This window comes from Phocoena phocoena, chromosome 1 (genome assembly GCF_963924675.1).
Source record: "Phocoena phocoena chromosome 1, mPhoPho1.1, whole genome shotgun sequence".
Taxonomy (NCBI): domain Eukaryota; kingdom Metazoa; phylum Chordata; class Mammalia; order Artiodactyla; family Phocoenidae; genus Phocoena; species Phocoena phocoena.
This window is the reverse complement of record NC_089219.1, coordinates 19,860,742-19,886,772: the sequence shown is the minus strand read 5'-3', so window position 1 is coordinate 19,886,772 and position 26,031 is coordinate 19,860,742. Positions and strand designations below refer to the sequence as shown.

General features: G+C 55.0%; 1 protein-coding gene across 1 annotated transcript; it reads right to left on the bottom strand.

Moving 5' to 3' along the window:
* Positions 1-1,383: 1,383 nt before the first annotated feature.
* Positions 1,384-23,936, bottom strand: LDLRAP1 (low density lipoprotein receptor adaptor protein 1). The gene is made up of 9 exons (XM_065885768.1): positions 23,751-23,936; positions 15,186-15,328; positions 14,281-14,393; positions 11,859-11,973; positions 6,351-6,423; positions 5,883-5,969; positions 5,229-5,359; positions 3,501-3,535; positions 1,384-1,733 (listed from the first exon to the last, which is right to left on the bottom strand). The coding sequence occupies exons 1-9, from the start codon at positions 23,836-23,838 to the stop codon at positions 1,589-1,591; spliced, it is 930 nt and encodes a 309-aa protein (XP_065741840.1). The 5' UTR covers positions 23,839-23,936; the 3' UTR covers positions 1,384-1,588.
* Between the last annotated feature and the right edge of the window lie 2,095 nt (positions 23,937-26,031).

Below are 26,031 nucleotides of genomic sequence, written 5' to 3'. Positions count from 1 at the left end.
GGAGCTGGGCCAGGGAACGGAAGTTATCTTTACATTTTGATAAAGGCAATCCCACCCCACCTCTCACCCAGGCACTCCTGTCTCTGTGTTTTGATTCAGATGCTTAGTTAGATACGTAGATTCTAAGAAACGGTGTGTTTCCTGGGCTGGTGAAACCTGCTCCAACTGTCACCAGAGACTTAAGCTTGGTAAAGCCGGGCCTGGGAGGCACCTGAGGACGAAGAACGTGCTGGCGGCTTTGCTGGGAGCCCCATGGGAGTGATAGGAGAGGAGGGGAGACTCTGAAGACAGGCTGCTGCTGGTACGTCCCCGACCTGGGGTCGGAGCATCAGGAAGGAACAGCGTGATGCATACGAAGTTTGGTTCTGTTTCACCCTCTGAATTAGCAGACTTCAAACACTTCCATTTTCACAGAAATCAACAGCGAGACAGCTAGCAGGGCACACGGGCTCATGCCAGTTATGTGAGTAAAGGCACCAGATGGTTTGTTATGAAACACATTTTGGTCAGAAAATAGCTGGGGCTTTTTGGTTCCTGGGAGGACAACAAAGCTAGAAGAAAGGAGGTGTGAGTTGAGAGGTGTGGGTGAGAAGGCAGCTGTGGCACCAGATCTGGGTTCTACTCTTGACTCTGCCCCTTCCACGCGTGCGGTCTCAGTTTCCTCATCTAGAAACTGGCAACCAAACATTCGCAAACAAATCTAGGTGTTAGGTTTCACGCACTATCTCAAGAAGTACGGGGAGGTGGGGCTCAGACCAAATAGCGGCGCGGGAAACCTTCATCCACGTGGAGGGGGAAGGGTGGGACGGGAGCTCTGCAGGAGGCGGTCACACAGATGACCCCACGGCCGCAGGCAGACTCTGGGAGTCCAGGGCAGCCAGCTACACCAGTTCCAAGCACTGCTGGGGACTTTGGGCCTCGTCTCTCGGAAGAAGGGCAGAAAGAAAGCTCTATGCGACGAAGCACCATCGAGGAGCTGGGGGCCACACCTGCTGTGTGTGCTTTAAAGTGCCTGCCACGTGTTGTCTTTGGTCAGGGTCTGCCCCTCTGTCTCTGAGAGCCCCCAGGGCCAGGAGCCCAAGCCCCGGCCCGCTGGGCCCCCCACGGAAGGCGGGCTGGATGTCAGTCTCCTCCCGCGGCTGTGTTGCCCTCCTGTGCTCAAAGGATGACAGAAATGAACGATCCGACTACTTTCAGTAAGGAGCAAGGGCACCTCCAGGGAAATCTGGGCCCTTGAAGAGAAGGGACAAGAAATGCTTTGGCCACCATCCTGACACCCACAGTGGAGCAGAGCTCGCTCAAGAGAGGGCAGAAAGCTGGTTATAACACTGCGCTCGTGCCTGATGCAAAACCAGCTTCTGAGTTGAACCAGGAGTCACTGAATAAATATTCAAGGCATCTTTCAGTTCTCAGAGAAAGAAAGGGGTTAAAAAAGAATCTCTCCTTCCCTCTGCTTGACTGGTTGCAGCTCTGATCTGCAGACTGACAGCGCTGCCGACTGAAGGACACTGGCTGGGGGTCCTGGAGCTGGCCCCCGCCCCCGACACGGGTGGCTTTGGTTTGTCACGTGTCCTGCCAGCCCCAGGCCTCAGAAGTTGAAGAGGTCATCTGGCTCGGCGCCACCGCTGTCAGGCTTGTCCCAGTCGACAGGCGAGAGGCACTGGGCGTAATGAATGTCCTGTGCTGTCAGTCCAGTGTCCAGGACCTGAGGGTTCGTCCGAGATTGGGCAAGCCTGGAAGGCAGAGCTGTGTGAGCCGGGGGCCCAGGCAAGGGGCTGGCGGGGCCCCGAGGAGCCGGTCCAGCCTGGCCAGCACCAGGGTCAGAAGTGAGAGGACGTGGGTGGGAAAACGGCAGGACACATGGCCAAAGAAGCAAGACCCGGATGTCAGTAGAGGTGGCGCCTCTAACCAGAGAGCCTACCCTTGAGGGTCAAGGGGCTCAGAAAACTGTGGGGCAGGCAGTGGCGTTCCCACCACGGAGAGGCTGGGGCACCCACACCATCCACAGCTCCATCAGGAAAGAGGAGAAAGGGCAGCGCTGCCAGCGCCGAGTGGGGCATGCGTGGGAGAGAGCCTGAGCTCTATGCGAAGTGGTCAACCATGGAAGACCACTGGCTTAACTACGTTCAACACTGCTGTTCACAAAGGAAATTCAAAAAGGGGCACAACTGAACGTACCAAGAATAGGGAGAGTTAAATAAATTACGGCCCACGTCCTTAAAAGAACATGAGGCAGTCAGTGAATGAGGTGTTTACAAGGAGTTTTTAACAGCCTGGAGAAATGCTCCTGATACCCCAGCAGTGAGTGAAAATCAGGATCCCCAAATGCAAATATGATGAGCTGATCAATGCAAAAAAATGTCTATGTATAGGATTAGCGTGAATTAAGCCCCAAAGTCAGGGCTGTGGGATTATGGGATGGTGTTATTTCCTGTTTAACGCTTTGCTGATTTTCCAAGTTGTTCATTAAGGGCACAAGACACTTTAGTCATCTGGAAAAAGTGAATGAAAGATTTCCTTCAATCAAGGGGGTTGTAGTCAGCCAGAGAAGCTGGGAAGATGGTAAAAAGAATCATGAAGGGGCCACACACGCCACTCCCCCGACCTGGGCTGCAACGAGAGGTTTCCACTGGTTCTGGCAGGAAGGGGATGGGGAAGCGGGGGAGGGCTGTAGGGGGCTTCTGAGGGTCCCAAGGGAGAAGGGAAGGCCTGGCTGACCAGGGCCCAGTGCTCGGAAGCCTGAGCTGCCCAGGCCTCTCCTCAGCCAGCCTTCTTGGTGGCGTGTCCCCAAGCTGAAGGCAGCCATGGACAGAGATGGCCCCTGGGAAAAGGGGAAATGCCACCAGCCTCTGGTTAGACCAAGTATCTCCTAATGGGACTCACATCCCTCCTCTACGTAATGCTCCATGGGCTTAATTAAACACTGCCTTTGGGCTTCCCTGGTGGCGCAGTGGCTGTGAGTCCACCTGCCGATGCAGGGGACACGGGTTCGTGCCCCGGTCCGGGAAGATACCACGTGCCGCAGAGCGGCTGGGCCCATGAGCCATGGCCGCTGAGCCTGCGTATCCGGAGCCTGTGCTCCGCAACAGGAGAGGCCACAACAGTGAGAGGCCCGCGTACTGCAAAAAAAAAAAACACTGCCTTCTCCCTGTCCCTTTCCATAAATGCAAAACCTCTGGAAGGAACAAAGCCTGCAAAAAAGCCCATTTCTGAAGGCTACACCAGGTGTAGGAAGAGGAAGCCAACCTGAGCTGTAGTGTGTTCAGTTCAGCTCAACCTGTGGTAGAGCGGTCACCAGGAATAGCTTTTGATTCAACAGCAAGAACTTTCTGGCAGACCTAGCCAGATAGTGAGCTCCCCACCCCTGGAGGTATCTGAGTTGAGATTTTTGCTCTGGGGAAGGTCAGAGTTCACATTCTCAGACATGGCAAAGGGCCCTGGAGACCAACCCCCAAGTGCCAGGCCTCCTCCCCCAGCACCAGGAGCCCACCTAACGTTACCTTGAAAATGCTTCATCCAGGCCATCATCCAGCTCCTTGGGGAAAACAAAGCAGGAGATAAGAACCCGCAGAGGGGGAGCCCGTGCTCACAGCCGGGGCTTGTCCCAGCCCTGGGTAAGCTATAGGGACGTGGCACACAAGCGTAGGAGTCTGGTGGGCGCCTAGAGGAACAGGCACAGGCAGGCCTTCCACCTGGCTACTGCCACCAGCATCTCAGCACAGGGACCCAAACCTGGGATGTGGGACAGGAGAAAGGGCACCTAGGTGCCTAAAGACCTGGGGGTTCAATTCCCAGCTCTGCCACGACTCAGCAACACCTTGGGCAAGTCACTGCTCCTCTTTGAGACTCAGCTTTTCCTTCCACAAAATGAGGGGGTTGGACCGGACGACCTCTACAGCTTTCAAATTCCAAGAGGGAGGATGCGAAGAAGGTTTTCTTGCTTTCACCCACTTTCAGAAGCTGAGCCCAAATTCCAAGCTCACAAGGGATAGCTGATGGCAGGAATGCCACAGCCTAGGTGGGAAAACAATGGGCAAGGCTCCCTCCACAGCCTCCGGGAGGACGGGCAGGTGGCAAGGCTGGTTCCCAGACTGCAGAGAACAGGCTCGCGGTGCCTGCTTGGGGGACACTGGGTGGCCCCCAACAGGCAATGGGATTTGATAGGTTTTCAAGTCCATCAATGTTCCAGATTTTTAAAATTAAAGAGACGTGCATAGCACAGGGAGATCAGCTTGACGCTTTGTGACAACCTAGAGCGGTGGGATAGGGAGGGTGGGAGGGAGGCTCAAGAGGGAGGGGATATGGGGATATGGGGATATATGTATACATGTGGCTGATTCACTTTGTTGTACAGCAGAAACTAAAACAACAGTGTAAAGCAATTATACTCTAATATAGATTAAAAAAAAGATTTTGCAAAAATGTAAAAAAAAAAAAAAAAGAGAGACATGACAAGTAAAGTAACATGTCATTCTGCAATAGATCCTGGACTAGAAAAAGGACATTGGAGGGACAAGTGGAGAAATGTGAATCAGGTCTGTAGATTATATAAGTGTTGCATAAATGTTAACAATTTTGATCTTTGTAACGTGGTTATGTAAGATGTTAACAATTGAGGAATCTGTATGAAGAGGAACAGGAATTCTTTGTACCATTTCTGTAATTTTTTATCAGTCTGAAATTATTTCCAAATGAAAAAAATTTCTAATTTTTTAAATTAAAAAAATATGTTCCTCTGGGAGATTCTGCAGGCAGAGGTCATCATCATCACTGAAGAAGTGAAAAAGCTGAGACAGAGAGAGGTCAGAGTACTTGCCACGGGTCACAGAGTGAGTCGAGGGCCAGGCTGCCTGCCTGAGTCTCAGGCTCCTCGTTCAGGGGGCCGAGGGGGAGAGGCTTCAGGAGCGAAGTGCCCATGCCGAGAACAAGGGGGCCTTTGGTTGGTCCGGCAGTGGGCAGAGCCATGGATGCTCAGGCCAAGAGGCCAGGCATTGTGAGGAGACAGCTGTGCCGGGAGCCAAGGCTATTGGGGATGCAGCCCTAGGTTCAAAGGGGACATTGTTCATCCCCTACCCTGGGTCTGGCTGCTGGGCTGGGTCAGGCCCTCCTGGAGGCCTGCAAGTCACGGGCTCCAGGGTCTGCACCTTGGAGCTGCCTTAGGTCTCATCCAGGGATCAGGCCAAGGCTCACTGGATCCTGGGGGGTCTCCAGGCCACACAACCACTCACCCAGACAACGCTGCTGCTGTTTAAGGCTTGAGGTCGAGGTGCCTCGTCCACGTTAGCGGTGTTAGCGCTGACCGTGGACAGCGGGGCCTTGGCTGTCTCTTCCAGGTCCAGCAGGTTCCCAGTGGCGACCACTATGAGGGGTCAGGTGCGTCAGGAGGAGAGGAGGTTCCTGTCCCCCAGCCCCATCCTGGAGCCTCCTGGGCTACCCTGGTCCCAACTCCCTCCTTGGGCAGGGCCTTTCCAGCCCTATCACCCAGACCACCCAGAGCCCCACCCTTGCACATCCTGAAGCAGCTGGACAGCTGCCCACAGGGTGGGAAGCTCTCTCCCACTCATGGTTTAGGCTGAAACCCATATTCACAACAGGTATTAAGTTTTTTAAGAGATCACACAACAAGATGTAAAGTGTATAGGGAGAGATGTATACACAGATTTATATACCTGTATAGGGACATATCTGGAGGAACATGCACCAAAACAAGTAATTTTTCCCCTTTACCTGCATTTGCTAATTTCTCTATAATAAACAAGCATTATTTATTTAACACCAAAACAAAGATAAAAACCCAGGAGTTTACCCCAGCCCAGGAGGGAGGGGGGCCCTCTGGATGAAGGGTACCATGCCATGCAGCCCGTCCCCCGCCCAAGACTCACGGCTCTTCAGCGAAGGGGTGCTGTCTCGGCGGCCCCCCCCCAGGATGTCCCCTCCATCTTGGCTGCTTTTCTCCCTCTTCTCCTTCTCTGTGGGACCAAGGCACAGCGGGTTGGAGCCCCCGACCCCAGCACTCCATCCCTAGCCATCACTGGGCAGGGGTAGGCTGTGGCCAATCTCAGGGGGCAGGTGTTAGGTCTCCAGAATGGAGAAAAGAAACTCTGCATATTTCACTTAATCCTCACAAGGACCCTGGGGGAGGGAGACAACTGCTCCCAGTTCTTCAGATGGGGAAACTGAGACTCGGAGGTGAAGGGGCCTGCGCAAAGCCACAAACCAGATAGGCGATGAAGCTGACGATCAGTCCAGGCCTGACTTGGGAGCCTTGACCATCCTCCCCGTCCCTACTGCTCTGCTGGTCTTCAACGCCCCTGTACACCCCACCCACCCTGTCCACAAACAAGACTCACCTTCCTTGGATACCTGCCAAAACTCAAAAGCGACTTTGAAGGCCTGGGCTACTGTGAGGGTGACAGCCTGGGCCTGAAAAACAGGAAGTGGGGTCGGGGGAGGGGTACAGTGTTAGGCAGGTAAACGCAAGTCTCAACTGGAGGCCCAGGGACTGTCCCAGGCTCTGGAATGCCTGCACTACGTGAAGCCCAGCCAAGATTCCCACGGGTACTCCAATCCCCACCTTGGCAATGGCTATTCACCTCTACTTTTTTCCTTCGCCTTTGAGTTCCCCTAAATGCAATTAACTGTGAGGCTTATTTCTTCCGAGAAGTCCTCTCTAATTACCTGAGGACTGCACACAGTAACTTAGTCCTTAAAATGAGAGAACAGAAAAGCCAGAGTTGGAAAGGGCCCCGCCACTGCCTGAATGAGCCACAGCTGGAGAGGCAAAGGTTAGACTCTGGTTACTACTATGCTGGGTCAGAGGGGCTTATAACTGAATGCCAGAAAGGCAGTAGGAGGCTTCTACATTTCCTGGCAGGAGCAATAATATGTCAATGAGGGCCCAGGGCAGAAGACTAAAACCATCCAGTGCCATAACCCACCTGTAAAGAAGGGCCACACCTTGTCCCTCGACCCCTGGGGGACTCCCATCTACTCCTTCAAACCCAACTCAAATGTCACCACCTCTCTCACGTCACGTCATGTCGCGTCACAGGCGCTGGGCTTCCACAGCCCTGCCTACCTCTCTCTGGTGTCACGCATATGAAAGTGTCACCAGCTCACATGCCTGTGTCACCCCACCTGAGTGCTCCCTGAAGGCAAGCATCGACTCTGAACACCCCTGATTCCCAGAGCCCTCCAGGGGTGTCTAGGATGGTGGCTGAATTGCATCTGCTCAGGGGCAGGTCTCCTGAGGCCTTACACTCCAGCCAGGACCAACCCTTAGCCCACCTTCAACTCAGCCCTTTCCTCTCTGATTCCAGTTCAGGGTTAATCAGCTCAGCTTCTGGGAGTGGAAGTCCCAGAGCTCGCAACTGTAGCCGGAAGCGACATGTAGCGTCCTCTGCAAGCTCGGCCTGGGGAAGAAAGCCACCAGACTCTTTCAAGTGTACGACATGTTCAGGCCTAACCCGCCTCGGCTCCACTCCCTTCGCCTCCGCCAGACAACTCAATTTAATTGAGAAATGAATCTGTGGCTACTGCCTTTAAAATTTTTTTAAAATTTAAAATCCCTAAACAAGCTGACTGATCCATGCCAATTAAATTTCACGAAGTATAAAATCTCATTTGAATGTCTCTGTCATTTACATTTTTGATGGAAGTACGGGCGCTTTATGGCAAAACTTAAATATGGTAATTAAGGATGAAACTCTTCACAGCTGTTTACAATTTAAGCTGTCACGTCTGGATCAAGTTTAATAGACCCAGTTACCATTGAGAATTGCCCATGAAATAAAAATATGAGCTAATTACCAGCCAGAGTCAGATCACTATACACCCAAGCAAGGGCTGGTCACCCAGTGTGGCAGGGAGATGGGAACGCCATTATTTTTGCCTCCAGGAAATCTGAGGGCACAAGCCCGACACTGCTTTTGCATAAATCTGCTTGTTCATTTGCATACATCCCCGCCCTTTCACCCCGGAGTCCTGAGCTGCAAGTTAAACCAAATATAACTCAAGACGCAGATGCGTGCAGGTGGCTGAAAGCCCAGGCTGGGCAGAGACTGGGAGGGGGTGGGCCCCGTTTTCCTGGGCGACTGCAGGAATCTGGGCACTAGCGATGGAAGGATTGCTCAGGCCTGCCCACCGAAAAGCCCTCCTTGACTCCGCAGGCCAGGAGCCTGCCCCTCCTGAGTGCCTCTGGCCTCTGAGTCTGTCTTATTACCCTGACCAGGTACTGCCTTGCCCAGTTTTTGACGTCCCTGTCTTGTTCTGGGTAACCAGGCTGTTAGCTTCTCACGGCGACCAGGTCTAGCTTAGGGCTGCAGACCTGGGCCAGGACCCCGGAATCCAGGACCCCAACCGGGTTCTCAAACCAAGTCGGGCCAGGTGCCCTGTACAGCCCTGCTGCCCAGAAGCATAAATCACTGCACGAAAGGATGACCTGAGGAATGCCAGTGGCCTGGGAGGGAGAATAGCCCTGCCGCACCCGACCCCAGGTAGAATTAGGGAGTCCACCTGTACTGCAACCCTGGGTTCCCCACCGATGCCAGCAATGGCACCCTCACTTCAGAGCCCAGAGGCTGAAGTGCTGGCTGAGGTCTCCCAGGTGGGCAGATGGAAACATTTCTTTGTACAGAACCTTATCCTGGCCATGCCCAGTAGAAGCCACAGGGAAAGAGAGGCCAGGTGGTTGGGCTGCCTGAGCTGAGCTGAACTGGTGGGTGACCCAGAAACGGACCCATTTGCCCCTCAATCTGGGTGGGTCCTAGGCTTCTTGCTCATTCAGGCAGCCCAGCAAGGAAGGGTGGGGATGTGGAGACTCTGGGCCCTTGGCCAGAACGACTGAGGGCTACGTCAGCGTGCAAATTCAAGGCTCCCCTGAGGCTGACTCTCCCTAGCCATCCACCCAGGCTCTGGTGACATCTGAACCCCCAACCCCCGATCACACCGCTTCGCTTTGCACCTCTGTGTCTCTGCACGTGCCGACACCCTCTCACCACCCTGCCCCGTTTTGCTTGGCCTGGCAAACTCCTACTTACTACTCATCCCTCAAAGCCCACCTCAAAATGTCTCCTTCTCTGAGAACGCTTCATGTGCCACCTCCAGAGTGACTTAAAAACCTCCGCCTGAGAGCCAAGCTCCCTGTATGCCCGTTACTGAATCCCGGCTCTTCTCTCCCGTCGCCTGGTTCGCATCTTCACGGCCACCCTGGGTCCCCAGTGCCCGACACAGAGCTCAGCCTGGGATAGGCAGCAGCAAGCACGTGGAGGGACCTGCCAGCAGGCAGGATGTGGACTGAGGCGCCCATTTCACCTCCTGCCTCCTCCGCAGAGACGTCCACTCCGCCCTGAGAGTCTCAAGGTCTCCAACGTGGCCAGACCACAAGGCCATAACACACTGGCAGCCTGGGCTCAGCTGAGGCCTTGGGAGCCACAAGGACACCACACACATCAGGCCGTCTACTGACACCGCCCTGGGCTGGGCTGTCTCTCCAAGGGACCTCCCCAGGGCTCCCTGAAATGGGGAGGCCAGGTGGGAAAGGCTGGAGATGGACAAGCCAATATCCAGCCGTTCCTGATGCAGATGAGAATGGGCCAAAAGCGAAGAGTCTGGGCCCTGGGTGTCCAGTAGGAGCCTGTCCCTCTGCCCGATGGCTCTGCTGTCAGCACCAAGCAGGCTGGCTGTTTTCCCCAGTACCTGACCTCTTGGCCTGGGGTAGACGGGTTTTGTTCAAGCCTGTCTAAAGTCCTCTGGCCCAAGGCTCCCTTAGCCGCTGGGCCAGCATCCACTTTCTTTTACCCCTGACCTCCCCATCCCAGAGGAAGCCTCTACATGTTGGGAGCCCCTGCACTGCAGCAATGGCTGAGGGCCAGCTGCCCCTGCCCAGTGCCTGCTGTGGTCAGTGGGGAGGAAGAGACAAACAATGGGGACATAATGAGCTTGTTCTGTGGGAACAAGGCTGTCACGGGAGAAGCCACCGCAGCTCAGGGACCTAGGGCATCAGGAGGCCCCGGGTGAGTGGCTGGCGACATCGAGTCTGCAGGAAAGAAACAGGTGCACAAAAGAAACTGAGACCTTTCAGAACAATCCTGGAGGTCACTGAGGTGACCTCCTCATTCTGTTGATGGCATGCAGCCCAAAGAAGGTCAGGGTCTTATCCACGGTCACAGAGGATCAGGCCCCTGGTCTGTCTCCTCCTACAGTGCTCCTCCCACAAGACCTGCGGTAGGCTGAATCGAACTCCCTCCACCCCACCCCACCCCACCCCTGGGAAAATGTCCACATTCTGATCCCTAGAACCTGTGAATGTTACTATACATGTCAAAAGGAACTTTGCAGATGTGATTAAGTTAAGGACTTTGAGATGGGGGATTATCCTGGATTACCCAGCGGGCCCAATCACAAAGGACCTTATGAGAGGGAGGCAGGAGGGTGAGAGTCAGAAATAGCAATGTGATGACAGAGCAGAGAGGGAGACTGGAAGATGCTCCACTGGCTCTGAAGGTGGAGAAGAGGGCCCTGAGGGGGAGCAGAAAACCTGGGCGGGGCAGGGGTCACTTTAAGACTGTGATGTCCTGGATATGTCCTTGATGACATGGGGAGGGGAACGGATCCTGTCTCCTTGGCTACAAGGACCACAGGGCACAGAAACTGGGGCTCTGGGCTTCATACACAGAGGTTAACAGAGGCCAATACTAAATCAATAAATGTCGGGAACCTCCTTACAGGGCGGATGCTCAGATCTCTGGGGCCTCAGAAACAAAAACTTCAATGCCAAAGGCTGACTCCCTCCAGCTGCTTGCCACGAAGTTCAAGACAAAAGCCCAGAGACCACTGAGGTCCAGCTCGTCCCAGCTAGATGTGTCAGGGCGGCCTGGAAATGGGGTGAGGGACTCCTGGCTCCTCACAGCCATGCAGGGAGAGAAGAAACGTGGGTTTAGACCCTCTGCTAGCTAAAGGCACCCTCTGCTAGATGACAGCTAGCTACCTCATCTTCAGCAAGAGAGCTGACCTCTGTGAGGCTGTTTCCTCATTAAAAATAAAAATAAGGGCTTCCCTGGTGGCGCAGTGGTTGAGAGTCTGCCTGCCAATGCAGGGGACACGGGTTCGTGCCCCTGTCTGGGAAGATCCCACATGCCGCGGAGCAGCTGGGCCCGTGAGCCATGGCTGCTGAGCCTGCGCATCTGGAGCCTGTGCTCCGCGATGGGAGAGGCCACAACAGTGAGAGGCCCGTGTACCGCAAAAAAAAAAAAAAAAAAAATTAACAAAAAATAAAAAATAAATAAAAATAAAAACAATGAACGCAGTTACAGCGCCCACCTTGCAGAGTTGCTCCGAGGAGTAAATGAGACAGTACCTTAAAGATTACCACTGAAACAGGCACAGAGTAGGTACCAAAATATGGCCATTTCCCTCCCTTCTCCGGCCACAGTGAGCCGGGTCCTCTGAGGGCCCTCGCCTTTGCCTTTCACACTGGGCACCTCTGATCACCAGTCTCTAGAGACTAATCCCTATAAGGCCCTGCACCTTATAGTGACAGGAGACCCCCTCCCGCCCCAGATCTCAAATCCATCAAATCACATTATAGAGAGGAAGCGGCTCAGGGCACTCACTGGGAATGAGGGCTTGTCGCTGCCCACAGGCCAGCCGAGGGCAGCCCATCCTGACAGGTGGCCCACCTGACTGTAGCCCTACACGGTGCCCTCAGCTCTCAGCACCCACTTGAGGTTCCCAGGGACTTCAGACTTTCTTTAACTGATGTCACCTTTGGGTCCTGCCTTCCCCCCAGTCAGGGCCCCCAAGGCAGGGCTGCCAAGGCGAGGCTGGAGCCTGCTCAAGCCCAGCCTCTCCCCACTGACCATCTTCCGCTTGGTGCAGAGGAAAGCGTGGCACTCAAGATTCTCGCTGTGCTGGCTCTGTGCGATGTACGCAAACACTTTGTCATGCATCTTGTCTGCTGTGCAGTAGGAGATTCTGAAAGGCAAGTGGCAAGTGTCACCAGACTCCGGCACAGGGGCCTGTGCATCCCGAAAGCCCCTTAGAGTTCCCCTGAGTTCCAGAAAGCCTGCCATCCCACTCCACCAGGGTGGGACTCTGAGCCTAGCATCCTGGGCCATCCATGGGGTGCGGGAGAGTGGGGAAACCCAGGCTAGGCAAGAAGGAGTGGTGGTAAAGACTGGAGGAAGGGCTTCCCTGGTGGCGCAGTGGTTAAGAATCCGCCTGCCAATGCAGGCGACACGGGTTCGAGTCCTGGTCCGGGAAGATCCCACATGCCGCGGAGCAACTAAGCCCGTGCGCCACAACTACTGAGCCTGCGCTCTAGAGCCCGCGAGCCACAACTACTGAGCCCGTGTGCCTAGAGCCCGTGCTCTGCAACAAGAGAAGCCACTGCAATGGGAAGCCCGCGCACCACAATGAAGAGTAGCCTCCGCTCACTGCAACTAGAGAAAGCCCACATGCAGCAATGAAGACCCAACACAGCCAAAAAAAAAAAAAAAAAAAAAAAAAAGACTGGAGGAAGGGCACATCCCCCCTCTACTGAGCCACATCCCTAAACAGTAGTAGGTGAGCCCTTACTGTACACCAGGCAACGTTCTAGATATCACCTCACTGCCCTCTGAGATGCGTTCTAGTACTATCCCCACTTTTGAGGTGAGAATGCTAAGGCTAAGAGTCTCAGACCACCAGGCTCGTTTCCGGAGGCCATAACCACTGCCATGCTGCCTCTTAAGAGTTTGTGCTAACCAGATGGAAAGGGGGGCAGGACACTACCCGGCCCACAATGCCCTTCACCTGAGTGTCCCCCACCTGCCCTCCCTTTGATCACACCCCTGCGCACAGGTCAGATGAGTTACAGGCCCATCTCTCCCAGGGTGACTGAGACTAATGACAGCTTCTCTCGGAGCTGTGGCCAGGGGAAAAGGAGCTGGGAGTAGGGCGGGGGCCTAGGAGGGAGACACAGCAGCTCCCTCCTCTTGAAACACCTTCTCCCCCCTTGTCTGATCCCTCCCCACTGTTTCCAGTCATCCTGGGAATCACAATCAGAAGAGGAGCTGGCAGCCCAGAGGTGGGACAGAAGCTCAGCAGATGCCCTCACCTCATGTGGCCCCAGTTTCAATCACCGGCATTGACAAAGGGATCATCACCACTTAAAACCCCCAGGTGGGCAGAAGGAGGGGGTGCCAGGTTCCCAACTGCCTCTTCTCCAACCCAGGGGATCCAGCCTCCTGTCCTCAATGCCCTGGGTCTTCGGTATCACTCAACTAGATCCTGCTTTTCAAGCCCCAGCAAGGCGCCTCCTCCCATGACAGGCCCTCCCAAGTTTCCCCAGGCAGGCCTCTCCTTCTCTTTCCTCTTGGGAAACACTTATACTCTATCGCCCATGTCCTCTGCTCCATCCCCTCCTAGACTGGAAGCTCCTTGAAGGCAGGGGCTGGGTCTGATTCCTCACCCGGCACAGACCTCAGCAGAGCAGGTACTTGGACACCAGCTCGAAACTCTAAAACCACGTCCTCAACACACATCCACCCTCCCACCTCGCCCCCCAACCCCAGTACTGGCTTTGCTCCAGCCAGCTGAGTCACCTGCTCGGAGACAAGGCAAGAGAGTGCAGGGACAGGAGGCCTGACAGAACTCTGGCCTCCGTGTCCTGGGCGTAGCTCGGCCACTGTCTCACCACGTGGCCTTGGGCAATTCCCTCTTTGCGCCTCAGCTACCCCACCTGGAAAATGGACCTGAGCTGCCTGTCTCTTCCAGCTCTGAAATTTTACAACTGACCAGCTAAGAGAGGGGCGGGCACAGCCTGAGGCTCCAAGGGCTGGACCTGTTTCCCTGTGAACAGCGCCCACCCTCTACAGAGATCATCTACACTCTGGCCTCAGCCTCTGCCTGAGGCCTCCCTGGACACCTGGCCAGATGTCCAGAGCTGAGCTGCTGCATTCCCAGCGAAAAAGGCAGTGACTGTACAGCTCTCTGCTCCAAGCCTGACTCAGCAGCACACTTGGGGGTGGGGTGGGGGGCAGGGGTGTCCCAGGCCGGCTGCAACTAGTGATAATGGCAGCAACAACTGCCACGAGCCACACGCTCACTGTGAGCCAGGCGCGGGGCATCCAAGGCTTCACAACCGCACACCGGGCGGGACCTGTTTCCAACCCCACACACAGATGAGGAAACTAACGCCCCAAGGTCACCCAGATAGGAAGCGGTAGGGTCCGGATTCAGACAAAGCACTCCATCCACTGTCCCGAGCAGCAGACTGGATGTGGGCAATGCTGAGCGTACCTGTAAATGGACACGTTCTCAATGAGCTGGTTGGTGATGTTGTCGGTCAGGATGATCCCCCGTGGCGACACCTTGAGAGTCACCTTCTGCAGCTTCTTCCCACTGGCCTTGGCCTTGGGGCAGACGTGGGTCAGAGGAGACTACCTACCCACTTGGGACCCACCCTCGTGGGCTACACCCAGCGGCTCTAAGCCCCAGACGCGAGGCCCACGGGAGGCCTCACCTTAGGTGACCGGGGAAGACAATTCAGCGAACACCTTCTTCTAATAAAAATAGGGACAAATGTCACTCACTGAGTACCTGCTGTCTGCCAAGCACGGGACCTCGACTCATCCTCACAGGCGGCAGGGATTTGCCTCAGGAGAAACCGGACTCAGAGGGGTTAAGGGAGTTGCCCAAGGACACACAGCTAGGAGGGACCTCAGACTCTGAGGGCTGAACGCTATCACAGCCCAGCAGGATGGGGACTCCACGCTCCACCCACTGTACCTGCCAGGGCCTGAGCAGAGGGGGCTGAGACCACCAAGAGAGGTGGGCTCATAGGGTACGTGCTCACTCAGAGCTGGGGAGGAAATCCAGTCCCTCAGGCCACAGGGCAAGTGGCTGGGTGCCAGCAACCCTCCCACTATCCCTCCCTGGCACGAAGTTACCAACCCTAGGCCGGTGGCCTGAGCTGAGGGAGGGGAGGCTTATTGAGGCCACGGCCACAGCAGCTGGAGAGGAGGACACTGGCCAGACCCTGCCAGTCCAACGGCTGCCCTCTCGACTCTCTAAGCTGGACGTGGGGGGACGCAGGGGCAGGGCAGCTGTAACACACTCAGTCAGGGGACGAGTGCTGACCCCCCAAGCCCCAGAAGGAGCTGCCCCTTCCTCGTGCTCCCACACCACACCCCGACTGGGCTCACCGTGGCCACGATCCTCTTGACGGCGGCGGCTGACAGCTCCTCACCCTTGGGCTGCTCCACCAGCGTCATGCCCAGGTACTTGAGGCTGAAGAGCATGCCCTCGAGCAGTGTCTCCCGAGTGTCTGTCCAGTTCTCAGGCAGCTCTGGGAAGAGGAGGATAGGCGCTCAGACCCCGCTGGCCAGGGCCCACCACAGCGACAGCGTCTGCAGCCCCCGTCTCCTAGGAAGACCCAGCAGGGACACTGGGGTCCCCCCATCTATCATTACTTTTATCTTTAATAAAGAAATAACATTTTCTAGTATGTACCAGGCACCACGGTAGGAAGCGTTACATAAAATCTTCTCATTGACCCTCAGGAGGACCTATGAGGCAGACACTTTTATCATACCCATTTACAGACAAAGACACTGAGGCCCAGGGAGGCGAAATCACATGACCAAGTCCACAGAGCCAGCAAGTGCAATAGCCAAGAATCAAACTCTTATTTTCAAATCCGTAGCCCAAACTCTTAACTTCAACGTTAACACCTGCTGAGGGCAAACCATGCCATTTTCTTATTGAATCTTCAACGCAATCCGGTGAGATGGGTATTATTCCCACTTTACGGATTAGGAAACTGAGGCTCAGAGAGGTGAAGTCGTCAGACAAAGGCCACATACAATGAGTAAAGGGTTGGAGTCAGAATTCAAAACTGGGTGGTTCCCATGGCCCCAGCCTGGCCTGCTTTCCTCCATCTACACAGCCACAGAGACCAAAAGGTAGGGAGGAGGGAGACCAGGAAAGAGACAGCAGCCCAAGGAGGGTGGGCGTGGGGTAAGGCTTAGTGGGGAAAGGGGGAGGTGACTGCTCAAAAGCCGTCATATGAAGGCCACTGAATCCGGAAGACCTGGGTTCAAATCCCAGCTCTGCTTCCCCCCACCTGCATGGTCTTGGGCAAGGCCCCTCTCCTCTTTGAGACTAATAATGCCTGGGCTACAGCAATGGCACACAGCAGGACACATGGGAAGGATCCTCTGAAAGCTCTGATCACGACTGAGGTCAGGAAGGCTGGGAAATGACGGGATGAGCCTGGCTCACTGGGTGGTGAAACAGACCAGGAGGGAGAGTTGGAAAGAGGCCTCCATTTCACCCCACCCACATGAGAGAGGGCCCTGAGCAGGCAGAGGGACAGGAGGGGAAGTGTGGTCTTCACTGTGGGAGGGGTCATACAAGAATTCACAGGAGTACCTCGCCTACCAAACTGAGACCCAGGTGAGGAGGAATTTGTTAACCTGTCATCCAGAGCCTGGCATGCAGCTGGCATTCCTGAGTGAAGGAACCCAGATAACCCCAAGGCTTTCAGGCCTGCAATGCCCCAACCCCATCCTCAGCTCTGGACCCTGGACCACTGCCCTCCAGCCTCTGCCCTTAGGCCTCCACCTCACATGAAGCCAACCCCCACTGAGAAGACCCCAAAGTGACCCCATCCTCTGTCCCATCAACAATGAGTCTATTTCATTTGATCCTCCAAAGAGAATCAGAAAGTACCCGAGGTGTCCCAGTCCTGGGTTTGGTGATGGGAACCCTGGAGCAACTCAGACATGGGCCTTGCTCTCAAAGAAACCAAGAATATTGCCACCATCAGGGCAAAACAGAGCTACAGTAACAACAAAGCAGCAGCTCTTACCATTACCTCTAACACTCACGGCTACCTTGCAAGCTGGCATTCTTTCATTCCCATTTCACAGAGGAGGAAACTGAGGCTCAAAGGACAAGTAATTTGCCAAATTATTTGACACTTAAAGCCCAAGTTCCTAACCATTAGGCAAACGCTATCTTGCCATGAGGCAAACTACCCTCAGTTTAGCAAAAGGTCATGGAGAAGTTCCTAGAGCCAGAGGTATTTCCCCCCATAATTCTTAATTCCTGAGGCTTCCTCTCTGTATGGAGATGCCTAGACCACCACTTTCAACTCGATATTCATCTAAGCAAGGGCGGCAAGACTGTGTGCTGCCATGCCCGTCGCCTGTGTCCTTGGCAGACATTGCTAATCAACTGCAGCTCTATTCCCTCTGATTTAAAGGCTTCCGACTGTTTCTCAATAAAAGGCTCCTGGCTGGCAATACCAATCCATCAGGGGTGGCCTTGTTCATCTCATTACCCATCCCTGCCCCACAGCAAACATCCTTCCTCTCCCCATTTTCATGTCTTCTCTCTCCCATTTCCACCAGCTCAGCCCTTTCCTGGCCCCTCTCCAAAGCCACTTCCGCTCCCTCCATTCCAAAAGGGCCAAAGCTTGCCAAGGTCACAGACGACTTCTTTGCTGTCAAAACATTCCCCAGTCCCCCCTGACCTCTGAAATACTCAGCATTTTTCTGCAATCCTCCTTCCCTGGCCTGACCCTTCCCCTCTTCTATGGCCTCCTGGAACAGAGCCCTGGTAGACTGCTTGCCACTCATCAGCCTCAGAGACCCTCTGCCCAACCTCCTCACTTGACAGATGATAAAACTGAGGCCCAGAGAAGGATGGGACTTGTGCAAGGTCACACAGCAATCAGAGGGACCCCAGCTCCCAAAGCACTACAGGCAACTCCCACAAGGACTGTTGTGAAATTATAGGTTGCCCAGCCTCGTCTCCCCCCCAATATCCCTGCACGCAAGCACACGCACACACACGCAGGCACGCACACAGCAGACGATCCAATCAGATACAGCTTCTTCTCATGACGTTACATTTACTTTCCCACTTCTTTGCCTTTGCTCAAGGAGCTCCCTCTACCAGAAATGCCCTTCCCTTTGCTTGATTGAAACCCCTCACACCCAGCCTCCTCCAGGAAGGCCTTCTTTGAGGCAGTATAGCCTAGTGGTTAAGAGCAAGGGCCTTAATCCTAGAATCCACTGAGTGAGCCTGAGCAAGTTAATTACTTTCCCTGAGCCTCAGCTCTCTGTTCTATAAAGTGGGAGAAGCAAAAGTCTCCAGCTCCCAGGGCTGTGGTGACCCTTTGATGAGATAATGAGACAATAAAATGTAATGTGCTTAGTACAGGGCCCCACCCATGGCTTTGCCTCCTGGGGCCTGTCCCTGCTGTCAGGGGTTTCTCTGCCCCTCCTGAGTATGGATCTCCTTCTCTTCCTCCCACAGCCATATCACAACCACCAAGCAGCTGCCTGCTGTGTGTTTTCCTCTTGAAGGACTGCCACGCATGTCTGCCTCCCCCAGGAGCTAGTATGGAGAAGGGGCATCCCCGCTCAACGTTGCTGCTGTCTCATTCTACTTCTCCCTGCCCCTCCCAGGCCCAGCAGAGATCCTCCTGCCCCTCCAGGGAACCCTGCCTCCGCGCCCATACTTCTGGGCATGATTCATCTCTTCAGTGAGGTGTAAGTTCTCTCACACCCCACTCCCTCCCTGAAGAAACTGGAACCAAAGAGCACTCAATAAAGACAGAGGTAGGGCTCACTGCCACACTGGGCCGGTCACCATCCAGCCACCTCGGATAGGCTGGAGGCCATGTGCTCCTTCCCAGGAGGAGCCCAGGGTTTCAGGAAGAGCTCCCGGAGGCCCCCAGGCAAATACAGGCCTGAGTCCACAGCGCTGTTCCGGTCCTCGTTATTTTTGGCCGGGTCGTGGGTAATGACTGCACTATTTTAACTTTACGATTTTACAGATGACCTGCTGTCAGAATTAGCTGGGGATGGATGGACCATATGCCCAGTCTAACTTGTAGCTGCAAACATGTACTCTTTTCTTATTAAGCGGGCCCCTGCCCAGGCGTCAGAGCTCTTGTGCCCTTGTGCCCCTTCTGCTGCCCTGGGAGACCCAGCCTGGCTGGTGCCTGGAACATCAGAGCTGCAGCCAAACCCATGGGCCAGGGGGCAACCTCCAGCAGGGGTCCTGGCCTCCAGCCTCGTCTGGCCTGGTGGGGATATGGCCTCAGGAGCCACAGAGTGACACCTCAGAAGAGGACCCAAGCTCTGCTGTGACCTGGAGTGTGGCTGCTTCTCTAGGCCACAGTCTCCTTATCTGACAAACGGGCTCAGGCCTGCAGGAGCATCATCAGGAAAAGGTCCAGCATGTGAGAAGTGCTATAGGCAAATGTGAGAAGTTGTTCAGACCATCAGAAGAAAATAACAATTTAAAAAAGGTAATTCCCCGCGGTCGTGTTTAGGACTCGGCGCTTTCACTGCGGGGGCCTGGGTTCAACCCCTGGTTGGGGAAATAAGATCCTGCAAGCTGTGGGGCACGGCCAAAAAAAAAAAAAAAAAAAAAAAGATAATAGCAGCAGCTACCATTCCTAAGTATCTACTTATACTGTAAGAAAAAAATACGCTGTCAAGGTTAAAATGGTGAGGACTGGAGACGGGCTGTGGGGTTCATAGTCACTCTACCTCCCTGGTCCTTGGTTTCGTCATTTAAAAAAGGGGACAACAACTGTACCCACCCTATGGGGTTGCTGTGAGGATGAAATTAGTATACACGAGGTAGGCTTAGAACGGTACCTGGTAGATACCAAGTGTAAGTGTTGTGTCATTACCAAGGGTCAAGTGCAAAGAGCTTTAATGCGTACATAGCCATTTGCAGTACTTTATGAGAAGAGTCAAGGATATATTAGGACTCCCATTTCACAGATGAAGACACTCAGAGGTGTCTGGCCATGACTCATAATCCACAGTGCTGGGCCTTGAATCCATAGCTGTGCTCTCTGCCCTCTCCTGCAGCCCGCCAAGCCCCTTTCCCATGAGCAGGGACAGGCTCGGGGTCATCCAAGAACGGGTATCCTCTCCTGGAGGCTGCCTGAAAGGAGCGTCTGGCTCACTTTCAGTGGGCAGTGGGTGACCTGACTCCTTCAAGCCACACACCCCTCCCTCTGCCGCCAGACCTGTGAGAAGCAGCGTCCCAGCCTCCAGTTAAATGTCCCTTGCACTTGCTGTTCCCTCTGGCTGGAATGCTGTTCCCAGATTCCTCCCTCCTTGTACTGTATTCATATGTGTGTTCCACGCCTTCTCCGAGAGGCCTTCCCTGACCCCCTGCACTGACTCTCTCAGTGCCCCACCTTTATCTCCTCGGTGGGTACCATTTCCACACATGCCACCTGACACGCCACTCTCTGGCTGCCGGAGACTCAGATGCCCATGGGGGCTGGGGCAGTAAGAGCTCCTGTTCCCAGCAGCCCCCTCCCACCACTGACAGGAACTGCCCCTCAAATGGAGTAACTGCTCCAGAGCTCCCCACAGGTGGCATCCCAGCCGCCCACAATGGAAACTGGCTTCATGTTGTCCACTCTTTGGACTCCTTTCCCTTCTTGCTTCTCCTACAAACATTTCCTGGGATCTCTTCCCAAATAAGTGACTTTACTCAGATCCCTATCTCAGCATCTGCTTCTAGAAGAACCCAAACAAAGACACCATCCATCATTTCCTCACCCGCTTTATCTTTCTCCTCTTGGCGTCACCACTACCCACAAGCACCCCGCTTATCTGCACCCTGGTCATGCTGTCTACCTCCTCCCCCAGAGGGCTGGCGCTATCCGAAGAGAGATGGACACATTCCCCAGACTCGCCGACACCTCTAACAGTGCCCGACACACAGTCAGTGCTCAATACATATTATGGTTTGGGCTTTATTTATATTTTTCATTATAAACATTATAAATAAGGATGAATAGATATTCCGTCCCCCGCCTACCACCATGAACCAGCTTTGTTGAAACCAGCTTTGTTTTTACCCATTCTCATGGAGTTCTCTGACAACCCGTGGAGGAGCCCGAGGGCCAGAGGGACTCCTCTTGGAAATAAGGGTGCTGAGGGGCCAGGGTGAACCACCCTTCCAGGCAGCTGGATGAAAGGAAAACCCAGGGCAGGGACTGAGACAGAATATTTATGGTTTCCAAAGAGGTGGGGGGAAAAGCCATGTGTGGGAGAAGGAGAGAGCCCTCCTTCAAAGTCAGCACTAACTGGGAGACAGGGAGCCATGAGGTTCAGGGCAAAGAAAGCTGTCTGCCGCTGGCTTTGCTCTGGGACCTCAGGCAAGTCCTTCTCTGGGCTCCAGTTTCTCTGCAAATAAAACAATGATCACGCTGATCCCAGCTGAGGGCCTTGAGGGGTGAGGAGCAAGTCACAGCTGACAGCGGGTATCAAATCTAACCTTGTACACACTGATGTGTATAAAATGGGTGACTAGTAAGAAAATATAAATAAATAAAAATTAAACATAAAAAAAAAAAATCTAACCTTAACTCCAGTGGCTTCAGCCTGGCCCCAAAACTCAAGCACAGGGCTCAGACCTTCTTGAGGGTTGGGTCCAAGGCCTGGCTGGGACACCACCACAGGGGCTGCCCCAGCACTTCCACCCCAGACACACTGCATGGCTTCCCTCTCTACTTGTGGCCATGTCGGGGCAAGTGACTCCACTTCCCTGAGCCTCAGGCTCCTTTATCTGAGAAACGAATCTGATAAGAATCCCTGCTCTGTCACCTCTGAGGAGCAAATGCACTAATGGAGGCAAAAACACTATGTAAAAGGTAGAGGGACAAAAGCAGTAGTTACCATTTACTGAACTCTTTCTCTATGCCAGGCAAAACATGATTTCAGTTAACCTGCACCCCCCAAAAAAAATCTGTGGTGGGTACTCCTGTTATTAACAGTTTACAGATCAGAAAACTGACTTAATAACCATGGACAGGTGGGGATTCGACCTCGCTTATTCTGGGTCTAGAAGCCTCCAGGATGGCACTCTGGGCTTACTGGGGTCTGCCTGATAGGAAGGCTCTTCTTTCCTCTTCTTTCCTCCACAGACGTAGACAGGCTCTGAGCCCCCAAAACTCTTTCCACCACACTAAGTATCATGTTGAAGGTCCACATGACAGGCAGTGGAAAGGGGAGTGGGGGAGAAGGAAACCACCAGTTAGGTGCCAGAAGGAAGTGTTACTGTCAACAACCTTCTCAACATCCCTACTGGGTTAGAACTGTTATGTCCATTTTGCGGATGAGGAAACTGAGGTTCAGAAAGGAAAAGTGACTTGTCCAACATCAGAGCAGGCAGGAGAAACTCTTTTCTACCATCCAAGGTGGCTAACTCTCACCCTTCCCCATATCGAGTGAAGGATACCAAGGGAAGGGGGGCTCCTAAGCTTCCTTCCCTTGCCCAGAGCCCCACCCCCCTCCCTTATCCCTAGAGAAAACTGCAGGGTTCCCCCACTGGAACAGGCCGTCATTCTCAGTCCTGATCAAATCCCACAAATATTTAAAGGAGCTATTTTGGGAGTCAATAAATGTGGGAGACGGGTGCATCCCTGGCCTAGTCCAGTCCTAATGGTCTCTGACCCCACCCCCACCAGTAGACACCAGCCCACATTCCCAATGCCAGTCTTGTCTTAGTTTAGGAGGCAGGCACAGCTGGAACCACACAGTCGGGCAAGAGGCGGGGCAGGGCAGGCTCCCTAGGCCCAGACACGCTGGCACTCCTGGGCCTCTCCTGGGCCTAGCAAACTAGGGCTCCCCTGGCGGAGCCCTGGAAGGCCAAGAGGGAAGGGGGTGGGGTGTGACTGTATTGACAGCGGCTTCCTGGTGCCTGGAGAGGCCAGGGTCCCAGGCGGTTGGGGCATGGGGGGCAGTGTGCAGGAGTCCTGGCTTTGGCTCCCTATCTACCAGGAAGGTTTGAGTGACCCTAGACAAGCCCCTCCGTTTCTCCTCGTGAAAAGGGCTGGGTTTCTCAGGCCTCAGGGGAGGGTGCCAGGTGACGGGTTCCCTGAGAGTAACTGGAGACAGGGAGAGGAGGGGGAGCCGGATGAGGTTCCTCTCAGGCTCCCAGACGCCCCTGGGAGAGGTGGCGGCAGAGTCTGCCATTCGCCCGGACGCCCAGGGACATCGGAAGTTCAAGCGGGGAGGTGCGAGAAACAAACAGCTTTCAAAAATAGCCAGGAGGCCGGCCGTGGCACCTGGACCCAGCCAGAGGAGGGGACAACGAGGTCTAGATGGGCCGGTGTGTGGTAGGTACCTCCCGAGACCCCAGGTTGAGCCTCGCCCCCAACTTCAGGTAGGTACCTGCAAACCCGGGCTCACACTGAGTCGGCTTCTGGGCGCCCGGGAGTCAAAAGGTAACCTCGTGGTGGGGGAAGGGGGCAAGGGGGCTCCCGCCGGCCGCTGACCTCGGGGCCAGAGTGCTGGGGTGCGGGATGGGGGTATCTTCCCAAGCCCCTGCCCCCTGCTCCCTCCCCCGGGTACCGACGCTGAGCTCCTGCCTCCCCTGTCTGTCCAAAGAGGGGACGTGCTGGGGTCGCGCAAGTCTCTTCCTCTGACCTGCAACCTCCCTCCGACTGCAGCCCGCACCTGGGGACCCCGAGCTCCGGTTTCTTCCCCCAGCTTCTGCCCTTCCTCCCCAGCCGCACAGAATGGGGACGGGAGTAGGAACGCAGCTTGACCCTCGGCGACCCCGAATCCCGCAGGGCCGGGTAAGGTCGCTCCGGACCGCAGGGCGCGACTCAGGCCCTGCCTCTCCCCGCCCCGTCCCGGGACTCTGAGGAGGGGCGTCCGTGGGCCCCGACCCCCGCCCGGCCCCCGCCGGGCCCCGGTGGTCGCGCACGCACTCACTCCGGTGCCGGCCGCCGCCCCCCCAGCTCTGCTTGGCGAGGCTGGGGCTCCTGATCAGCGCCCGCCCGGCGGACTTGAGTGCGTCCATAGCCGCTCGGGCCGCCGCCGCCGCCGCCGCCGCCGCCGCCGCAGCCAAAACTCCGTCAGGGAAAACTTTCCGCCGGGGCCGTGTGGCTCACGGGCTCCGCGCTCCTCCCCTCCCCCGCGCGAGCTCCGCGCCGACGTCCGCCGGGGCGGGGCGAGGGCCGGCCAGGCTCCGCCCCCGGCCCCGCCTCGCCCGGTATCTGCCCCAGTTCCCCAAGGCTGTCCAGACAAAGGGCGCCACTGAGGCAGCGAGCCGAAAGCCCTCGACGCCCTCTCTTTTCCTCTATCTCCCCAAACCCCTTATTTCCCACCAGGTAGGAGGCTGAGGGTCTGAGACCCGCTTCTCCCGCCGCGGGAGGCGCTGGCCTAGGATTTCTAGACAGCTGAAAGTTACTTGGAGACCATTTTACAGATGGGGAGACTGAGGACGGGAGAGAATGGGCTTGTACAAGAGGAAGGTGATGCCCATTGCAGTGGGAGGCTTGGAAAGAGAGCTGACGGTGGTAGAACTTTGCTGGGAATCGGGCCGGAGTATAAAGTTTGCCTTAGCAAGACCCGTTGGGTACTTTACTCGCCCAACAGACTCAGCCTGCTCCCTGGCACCACCTGGGCACTCTGGGCTGCCCCCTGCCCACCCTACTCCCCAAGTAGCCTCAGAGGTGGTGTGGCCTTGGTGTTAGCATGCTCTGAGGTGTGGGGAAAGGAGTCATAGTTCTAGCACTGACTTTCAGTGTGACTGACCTCAGGCAAATCCTTCCCCTCTCTGGGTCTTAATCTTTAACTGTAAAGTGAGATGAAATCCTGTCTCTAGTGATCCTTCCAATCTACCAGACCTTGACCCAGAGCCTGCCCTGCTTGATAGGAGGCACTTCAAGAGGAGTCTGGATTCTAGAATTCCTCAAGCACAGATGTTCTAAGTCCAGGATTTAGAATTCTCTCTAGAATCCTGTACCTTCTTGTCAGGCTTTACCAAAGGGAGTCCAAAGGAGAGCACATATATCCAGGCCACAGCCTGGCTTCTGGGGGGTGGGCATGTTGCATCAGTAAGGTGACCTTCCGTCTCTGGGATTGCTTCTGACTCAGAAGGCAGGAGTCCTGTTCCCATGTTGGGAGAAAAACAGGACTGTGCTGTCACCAGCGGGACAGGGAGGCTGACATTCCTCTATAAGCTAAGTGCTTTTTCGGCCGTTCTGTCTTTTGCTTCAGCAACAATGCAGCCAGCAGTAGACCCACTTTACAGATAAGAGCCCAAGGCCTGGGAGAGAAGCACTCACTGCAGGTCTCTGCAAGTCAGAGGCCAGGATCGAACTCAAACCCAGTGCCTTAGGCTAGAGTAGAATGCCAGGAGTCTGAACTCAGCTTTCCTCCTTTTGGTGGTTGTGAATTCACCTTTCTGAGCCTCATCTGTATAAGGGGCAACAATGCCTATTCCACAGGGCTGTCTGTAATAAATAACATGAGTTGGAAAGTCTGAGTCTTCTCCTTAAGAAGAACTCACCTATAAACTTGCCTCCTCCAGGAAGCTTTCCCGACTACCATCCATCAGACTTCTCCTTGCGGGATGCCACAGGCCTGAGCTTTCAGCAGTATTGCAGCTGCCCATTTCTACTCTATTTGCTTCCACCAGACTTTGTGTCCTTCAAGGGCAATAAGTTTTTCTGATTTATCTCTGAATCCCAAATGCCTAGCAAGGGGTCCAAATGGAGTTGGAATACAGTCAGTGTTTCTTTCCTTCCTCCCTTCTTCCCTCCCTTCCATCCTCTCTCGAGCTTTTCACCACATCAGGCTAACTTCTCCTGCAAAGGGCTATGGTGATGTGTAGGTAGGTCCCCAGGGCTGAGTCCCCCAGCCCTGAGCCAGCTAGGCCCTGGGGCAGAGAGAACATTCTGGAGCCTGAAGGAAAAGTAATCACCCAGGGCTGGCTGGTGAAGGGCAGCTGGTGGTGTCCGGCTGGCAGGGGGTACCATATGGGCCTGGTGAGCAGGCAAGCCTGGGCACTCGGTGCCACAGCGAAGGCTGTTTCCAGGGCCATCTCCTCCTGCCGGAGGTGACCTGCTGGGAGCTGTCAGCCACGCATCCCCTGCAGAGGGGCAGCCTGCTTGTGCCCCGTCTGCCAGTCCCAGAAACAGAAGCAGAAACAGAAGGTCAGAGCTGCGAGGGGCCTCCTCTGAGGTCACCATGTCCAAACCCTCATTTC

Coding starts and splice junctions, on each gene's coding strand:
- LDLRAP1 (XM_065885768.1), bottom strand. CDS start 23,838: ATGGACGCACTCAAGTCCGCCGGGCGGGCGCTGATCAGGAGCCCCAGC. Junction 14,394..15,185: donor TCAAGAGGATCGTGGCCACG/GTGAGCCCAGTC, acceptor GTCTGCCCCAAG/GCCAAGGCCAGTGGGAAGAA. Junction 5,970..6,350: donor TTGGCAGGTATCCAAGGAAG/GTGAGTCTTGTT, acceptor TTGGTCCCACAG/AGAAGGAGAAGAGGGAGAAA.